At 31.5% G+C, this 9,197-nt stretch overlaps 1 protein-coding gene across 1 annotated transcript; it reads left to right on the plus strand.

The window, feature by feature from the left end:
- Positions 1 to 1,238: 1,238 nt before the first annotated feature.
- TRIADDRAFT_23713 (uncharacterized protein) lies at positions 1,239 to 8,837 on the plus strand (the record flags this gene model as incomplete). The annotated part of the gene is made up of 8 exons (XM_002111508.1): positions 1,239 to 1,449; positions 3,326 to 3,396; positions 7,428 to 7,677; positions 7,891 to 8,015; positions 8,125 to 8,250; positions 8,321 to 8,396; positions 8,487 to 8,604; positions 8,744 to 8,837. The coding sequence occupies 8 exons, from the start codon at positions 1,239 to 1,241 to the stop codon at positions 8,835 to 8,837; spliced, it is 1,071 nt and encodes a 356-aa protein (XP_002111544.1).
- Positions 8,838 to 9,197: the final 360 nt, after the last annotated feature.

The raw sequence follows: 9,197 nt of genomic DNA on the forward strand, positions 1-9,197 counted from the left end.
TGGTATGAGAAAAAGTCAAGGTTACTTTTCAAAGACTAGACTAGTTGACTTGTAGGCAAGAGGAGTAGAAAGAATTGAACAATTGCTATTTTAAATTACTCTTATTCAGTCTAGTAGAATTCCAGCATCAAAGTAAATTTCACATTCTAGTACTTGTACTGACTTGACCTCCTACTACTACTACACCCTGTCGATGGTTTCTAATACTGTACACACTACATCGGATACCAGTAATCGTGTCGACAAGTACAGTACTGTACGTATTTCTGGTCAGCCCATTTTTTGGCGTTTTCTTGCAGCCAATTTGGATCTTCCCCATTGGAGAAGGATAGACTTGTAATTGAAGGCTAATTTTACTCCATTTGTATACAGTACAGTGTAATTAGACAGTCATAGCTGTTATAAGAGATTTATCAATGTAGTATATTTCAGCCATTACTTCTTCATCCTTCGATATTACTTGATATCCACGCCAATTTTGCAGTTTCAACTGCAGTAATCCATTTCTCAAGGTCATCCTTTTGCCAGGAGATGCGCTATTTCAGCTCTTGATAACAACGATATTGCAGTAGCTATCACATATTTCACTTTTTTTGACCTCTATGCAAAGAAGATTTCGAGAATTCTGACTATAATAGCCATACGATCTTCTATCATCCTGGTATATGCATAGATTATACTGGTCAACACTGAATATCTCTCTTGGCTCTTTTTTGACTAAAATTTCCAACTTTTACTGAAAAGGACCGTATTCTGGCGTCAATCAAGTGGTATTTTGAATTGAGATTCGAGTTAAGGTTAGTTAGAGTGGTATGATTACCATTTTTATTGCCTTAAACTAGCATAATTTAGTCCAATTATTCTAGGATACTGCCTATTGATCAGTACCATTTCTGCGATTGTTATATTTTCCATACCTGTTTATACAGTACGGTTATGCTGGCCAAAATAGTAAACAGTACTAATCAGTGGCCAGCTATATTTTCTACCAATGTATTATTATGACACAATTTGGCTTCTAGTAATTGCATAGTAATGCACAAGTTCGTTTTTTCCTACTATCTCTCTCTATTTTTAATTGATTTTTTGTCCTGTTGTTGGCTTTGTTTTCCTTTTAACTAGTTAGTTATCCAATATTGAATTTTAAAGTCAAAGGAAAATAAGAGAAAATTTAAAAAAAAGATAGAATTATGGCTAGTCACGATAAATTAATTAAAGAGATGACGATGGTTGATAAAATGTCCACGGCTGAACGTTATGAATATGCCAAGAGACGTCGTCGAGAGCAACTCGAACGTTATTTTGCCGCGGTAGGAAATGGTCAGACTACAACTGATCATAATGGACAACGTAGTAATAACAATAATTATAACAGTCGAGGTTTAAAAATCACCTTTAAACCCGACATCATCTTACTTGATTCTGCTGCGAGGAATGACATCGATGAAGGTTAGTTAATCTTACACGCTTATACACACCGTATGTAAAAAATTCCCTTCTTGACAATTTTAATCTACTACTATGTACTACAGTCCACAAGTATAGAATTCTCTAACCTTAAAAATCGACCAACAACAGATGACAATATCATCACCGAAATGAAGATGATCTGAAATCCTACAGTTATCATCTTAATATCTATTCTCCACATATATTATCGATCGAAATTAATTAGCTTTACCTGCCGTCTAACATTTATTATTTTTTCTTCACTCTGATCATTTTATTTTATTTTACCGCTTCAATAGTAATGTACTATATAGATACACATTACTATTTTTTCTAGCACAACTATACTACTATTTCAATATGATGCTCTTAATGCATCTCTTCGTTTATCTTCGAAAAACTACGGCACATGTAATTTGAAACTGTTTGACATACTGTAGTATGATTTCGACCATTCTTGAAGCTAAATTGTATATAATATATCATTTCTTTATTAACTGGAGCTTTTATTAGTATATATTTGTACAGAGTTATTATTATGACCAATTTGTAGACTACAGTAAGTCAATCTTTAATCACAGATGAACCATCATCTAACTGCCATACAATAGTAGGAAATATAGTAAAATTGAATTCTCGTAATTACTAAATTCAATCGATGTATTACTTTTCCCTTATTAGACAGAAAGATAGGATAAATACGATAGGTAACACTATTCAATAAACGCTATTATAGCATAAAAAGTGGTTAATTACAAGTATTCATAGCAGAATTGCAATACAATAATAATAAAAATATCAAGCATACTTCAGAGACACGGATTACTAAAATGAATTTAGTAAAAGTCTCTAATAGATGGACACGGTACAAGTACGCAATGCCGATAAGCCTGAATTTTTCGTTTGATTATATATAATTATTTAGTTAGTATAATTTAATTTTTTAGATGGGAATTATAGCATTAAGTATGGAATCGCTAACGTAGTATACTCGTAAGTATTCGTATACCTGTAGTACGTAACAAAGTTCGAGAAGAAAGAGGTTAAGTGCTGTCATGGGTTAACCCCAATAAAAAGTAATTTATAGGTACTCGTACCGTAAATCTCTCTTATGTACATTATTCTACTTTATATAAATTGCTCTATAACAACTACTTTCGTGTCCTATAGTTCAGCCTTTCTAAAATAGTAATTTTTAATTAAAGAATACATATTAAGAATATTACATACAGTAGGAAGAGTCATAATTAATCTGTCACTGTGGACTATGCGTATTCAGCAGTAAAGTATGTTTTATACCGCTATCATATCAACTGAGGACGTTGTCGACTAGTTGATAAATGTAATTAATTAATAATAATTATTCTAGTATAAATATGCTGTTATTCGATTCGCTCTCTTGCATTTATCATATCTAACCCATCATGAATATTTGTAAAGTATTCTTTTATCGATATAATTAATTAATATTATGCAATGCTCATTCGATTCACTTGAATTTATCATATTCTTCCTATCAATCAATTTGTACTGTATCATTGAAAACTTTTTACGAAATACATATATCTATGTTTTATCGTAACTATAAGTGTTCTATAGTATTACAGGTGCGATTTTAATTCAAATTTGTGATAGTAAAAGTGATAATAATCTTATATATTATTGAAATCGAAATGCAAAAACCTGAAGTTATTACTGTATAGGCTCAATATTATTCTATCGTTATCAGGCGATATAATAATGATGATCTATCCACTTAATAACATAGATTAGTCTAGATTAATGAAACGCTATGCTTGTATTCCATTTCATATTAATTTTTTATGGCTCTCTGTGTTGCATCCGTAAGACCTTTTTCCTATAATTATGATTATAGTTAGGCAATTATTAGAAGCCAAGGTTAATCCGAATGTTGCTAATTGCGATGGCTTAACAGCTCTACATCAGGTATGTTACTACAGTATCATTTTTAGTTCACGCTATTACGGTGTTAATTTGTTATACATTGATATAATATAACCCCATATGCACTAGGTCCCCAATGATATTGGTATAATTATTTTGCTAGCCTAAACTAACGATCCTAAATGTGACTAATGAAAGGAGCAGTTTATTTATTATGCTAAAGTAGTATGATCAGTTTAACCATCCTTTTTAGTTCTATCGGTATACATTAATCAATACAACAAGTATCGTACTCCTTTCCATTGACTGATAAAAATTGTGGGCTTTTGATTATCTTTTCTTAAATTACTTAGTTATTAACGATTTCATAAATACATGTGTTGCTGTGGTTATAGGAAACCATTGATTTTGCTGTTTCTGTTTTTGAGTAATTTAATCACTATGTTCATCTTACTTTAAAGTAAACCAGTTAAAGTTAAAACCTCTACAAAACTATTCTGATTAGAATTCCTTTTTAAATTACAACCTATAAACAGCTGCGATTTTAAAACTAGAACACAAAACGTTTTACTCTGTCACTAAATGTAGAGTAATACTACAGTGTTGCTCAATTCAGAGTTAAATAGTGAATTCTAATTGTTTTTACCGAATTGTTAGATTGATTCTTATACGGTTAAATTTATATTGTTATTGCCCTTTGTCTCAATACCTATTATAAGCTTTGAAATAGCATTATCTCAGTCATGCCATGCAGTTTCTTATCGATCGTTTCGACATGGAATCAGTTTATCTTTTGTAGCTATTGACGTTTGTTTAAATTATCTATGACCATAGTGTATCTGCTAATGAACTTATCCCTATTTTTTTATGAAAAGCATCAAGATAAATACTCAGACATCTAGAAATGTTAATGTTCTAATCAGATTTGTATATATATATCATCACAACATGAATTTTATTTTACTGTTGTATATATTTAATGACTAAATACTTAAGGTGACACGATACTAATGGAATATGACCGTATGCGTATATATTCATATATAAAGTTATTTATAAATTAGTTGCAATAGTCAGACTTTTAATAAGACACTAAAACAAACCTGAAGTAGATCTTGTTTTGAGCTGTTATTATACGTATCTCGTGGTTGGTCATGCTTTGAGTTATGATTATACGTATGTCGTGGTTGGCATTTTATGAGTCAATATACGAGTAAATATAGGCGATACTACTGTACCGGAATACAAATATAAACTAATTTGATCTAAAGTCTATTTTTAAATTGATTGCTCAATTTCGCAATAACCACTATATTTAACATTGATTAGCTAATCTTATACTAAATAATGTGATTTTAACGGATGTGCACATTTGCAGTAAAACAAGAATACTGCTTGAGCTATACATCAAACTATTGAATAAATACGTATATTATATCTTTACATGTTTAATAGCAAATATTAATACAGAATATTTGAAAAATTTCTATCTTTACCTTAATGTCGGAGTAATTAAAATGAGCGAGATATATTAGATGAGTTGATATGATTATTCGAAATTAAATGTTTACTTGTCAATGTAAGTAATCAATATAGCGATTTATCCGTTGCCTTCGTAGTGTATTTTTATAATGCCATTGCGAAGTTGTAATCTAAAATTCTAATCTGATGATAAGATCTATGTATCATAACTACTATATTCTGGTATAAAGAAACTCTACCAAGCTGAGTTAATGTACCTTTATCTACAGTACTATTATGCCACCTACTGGACTGCATAGTAGTACAGTATACTGTACATACACGCATAGGTATACGAGTTATACAAAAACTATAAAATGACGTTACGTTAATGGCTCGTTGTTAAAGACAATTTTGAATTAGATAATATATGTTGCGTCTTTATCATTCATTGAGCTCATACTTTCCCTGCAATCCGTGCTATCTCACAATGCGGTTACAAGTTACAAGTAGACTTACATCTTTACACGATACAATATAAAATATCTCATACACGGTACTGGATAGAAAGATTTTACAAGTACTACTTAACATACTCGTACGTGGTATAGAACCAGCTGTAATCACTTAGTATGTTTAATGGTCTCGATATTTATAGTAAATTAATATTTGGTGTGCTTCCGATCATAATCACAATGATATCGTAATATACACCCCCTATACGTTACTAATAATTCATGTATATTTTAATATATTTGAGTAAAGGACAGTCATTGTTACTTCCTTTTTTAATAATTTACATTCATAAAAGACTGATAGTTACTGTACTTAAGATTAAATAAAGATGATGGTTTTTCCCTGTGCATACTGCTTTTCTTCCTACTGTAGAAATCGTTTGTGATAGTAAATTATAAATTAATGATGATGCCAATGATACTGCGAACGTCGGCACATTCTACAAACAAGTGTACAGTAGTATTAATATCTATACCTGTAATGTTACATTTCATTGAAAGGATCTCTATCTATATACATAATTGATGAGATGTTTATTTTATACGCTCGTACTTACATGGACGTAAAATCTACCTAGATATCTATTATTATGAGAGAAAATTTTATTAATTAGCAAGAATTGGATTTCGATTATTTCGTATTTAATTTTTTAAAGTTCTAAACTATTCAATAGAACTTTAAATATCTGATAATGAAGGTTAAGTGGGATGTTATGAAAAGTATTTATCATATTAAGAATACAGAATTTCTTACTGTTCAAGTGCTTTTTGGCCTTACTTAAGGATTCCAATCATGTGAACGTTCAGTGCGTTGTAATATTCACTTATTTCACGAGTGGTATAAAATTTATGACGAACTACAACGTTCATGGGCATACCTTAAATATATTTTGTAAAATACTAGCAGATAAGATCTAAAATGTAATGTAATGTAATAATGATTTTAATTTAAAATCTTGGATTCTACTATATTGACTTGCTGTATACCATCACAGCATTATTTACACACGCTCTCTAGAGTTTATCTTTAGGGTATGATAATTAAATGTAATTTTTATCTCGGTAACATTCAAGTCATTTCTTAAATTGATTGAAAGATTATCAACCTGTAATAGGGTTTATTTTAATTTAACCAGTCAATGGCCCTGGCATATGAAGTTCCAGGTTATCGTTCGGAAATTCAATACACAGTTGATAGTGATATTTTGTACAATAGATTAGAACTATAAGCTGTACTATAGAGGTGACCATTGGTCACTGACCAATTGACGTCCTTATAAGAAATTACTCGCAAGAAACTGTATTTTCTTTAGAGACGTTGTCATTATTTTCTTCTAGCTCCTAAACTAATAATAAGCTACGGCTGTCGTTAATAGCCAGTATAATGGAATGTATGATTCATATTATGCATGGTACTAGTGAAATTTAGTCTAACCGGCTAAATTTCACATTAAACTAAGATAGAGAAATCGCTATATGCTAAGACACTAAGAAGATTTTTATTTGCAGATTTTTATGATTGAAAGAGACCATTGTACAACATTTCATATTCTATTTTACAGTATGTGATAATCAGTTCTACAAAAGCACTACTTTTACTAATCATGAATAAATAATGAGGATCATAACAAAGTAAAGTATTTGTATACTTAAAGCCTAAGATTTGCCTCTATATAGTCCTATTTTTAATTCTTATAATTGTCTTATAGTCGGTGATACTGCAGGTAATAATACTGTTAAATAAGATATAGTTCCCAATTAAAATAAAATATTTCCCTAATCACTTTTTCTATATGCAATGCATTTGGATAAAAGTTCGTTGATGTTATTACACACTTATGCTCACTTATAATGAGGGAATTATCCGTAGTGAACATATTGATAAATTTCACTCAGCTTTAGTTAAATAGTGAATTTAGCGATATTGGCGCTTCTTTATTCAGTTATAATAGTAAATGATAATATCAAAGAGGACTATTATTGTTTTATGTATAAATATGAAAATTTACAATAATTATGAATTTATGTAGCCAAATTACATGTATACATTCACGAAATCTTCACAACGATTAAAGTTTCTTCCAAAATTTTATTTAGGCTGTCATAGATAACTGCTTGGAGATGTGTCAACTATTAATTAACTTTGGTGCTGACGTAAATGCCTTAGACAAAGAATCCTGGTCGCCACTACATGCTGCTTGTATGTGTGGCCATGTAGATATTGCTAAATTGTTGATCGATAACGACGCAGATGTAGTCGCTTTGAATATTGATGGTTTGATGCCATGTGATATGGCGGAAGATGAGCCAATGGTATTCTATATCGATGAAGTTATGGAAAGCAAAGGTAAAACTTTGACAGGGAATTCTTGCTGAAAATGTCTGATTAGGTTAATTCGTTTAATAATGTTGTCTGTTCGCTGCAGTGTTCGTTTCTCTTTGATCGATAACCTTATGCGTCTCGTATCATACAGAAATTCGTCTTCATATTGTCAGATATAGTATTAATGATTTTCGAATAGAATTTGTTACTAACAATTATCATCTTCATTTAACTAAGGACTTAACGAAGAAAGTGTTATGGCCATTCGCAATCGAGCTGCTGATCAGATGTTGGATGATATCAAAGATGCAGTGAGATCTGGGCGAGATTTAGAAGTTACAGATGAACACGGTGCTACCGCTGTACGTAATTTGATACTTTACCTCTTATATTTACCTACTGAAACTGTCAAAGTAAATCATATTACCGAAACTTTTTACGATATTAAGGCTCTTGAATTTATTGCTTCAGTTACACATAGCTTGCGCTAATGGCTATTATGATGTAGCTGAATATCTCTTGAAGAATGGGGCTAAAGTTGACAAGAAAGATAAGGATGGTTGGGAGCCGATTCATGCAGCAGCTTGTTGGGGCCAGGTAGTGTACATGCTGTACAAGTATTCTTATTTTGACTCTTTGATGATCTGATCAGGAAATTTTTATGCAGGACGGTGTACTAGAATTATTAGTTAAATACGGTGCGAATGTGGACGCTGAAACGAATAATTATGAGAGACCTTTCGGTAAACATTCTTGATGAAAGTAATTTAGTTAACGATGCTTGTTTACGTCTATTACGTTTGAATAATAGTACCGTGGTATACTTTTAATAGATTTGTCGGAAGATCCAGATACTAAAAGATTATTAACATTACTGAAACGAAAAGCCGAACAGCAGTTATTTGCTCGACGATCCAGTTCTACGTCTCGACCCAGAAGCAACTCTCGAAGGTTTGCTATTAGCGCTAAGTGATAAATTTTATGTTCTTATATAATAAGCTCTTCAATTTTACAGTGAAATCATTATCTAAAAATAATACGTTTGTTAACTGTTCTGAGCTCGATTACGCTCTTCATTATACAAATTTAGTCAAGCTATTAAAAGGTTATCTATATCGGAGAAATCTAAAGTTTCCTATTCAGAAGCTGTCGCTGAAGCCAAGCTACGTTCTGAAGCGGTATAGTTATTCTTCTTATTGCTAATTGTATGGACATTTCATTCACAAATTGTATAATAATAGGCGTGTTTTTCACATTAAATTCGATACAGTTAATAAGAACGGATGTCTCTGAAGATACTGAACGAAATCGTCTTAACCAAGAACAACCAGCTAGCAAGCAAAGCGATTCTGCTATTGATTTAGGTACAATCAACCCTGCGATTGATAAGCCAAAAGATGATAAAACTAGTACTGAAGGAGCAAGCAAGAAAAATACTCAAGAGGCAAGTGAGACAGCAGAATCTAGTAATCATCGGAACATTGCTCCTCAGGAAACCCCAGATCATCGTCCGACTCCGGCGGCACCTGATCCACCTTCTCAAA

Source organism: Trichoplax adhaerens, genomic scaffold (assembly GCF_000150275.1).
Source record: "Trichoplax adhaerens TRIADscaffold_4 genomic scaffold, whole genome shotgun sequence".
NCBI lineage: Eukaryota > Metazoa > Placozoa > Uniplacotomia > Trichoplacea > Trichoplacidae > Trichoplax > Trichoplax adhaerens.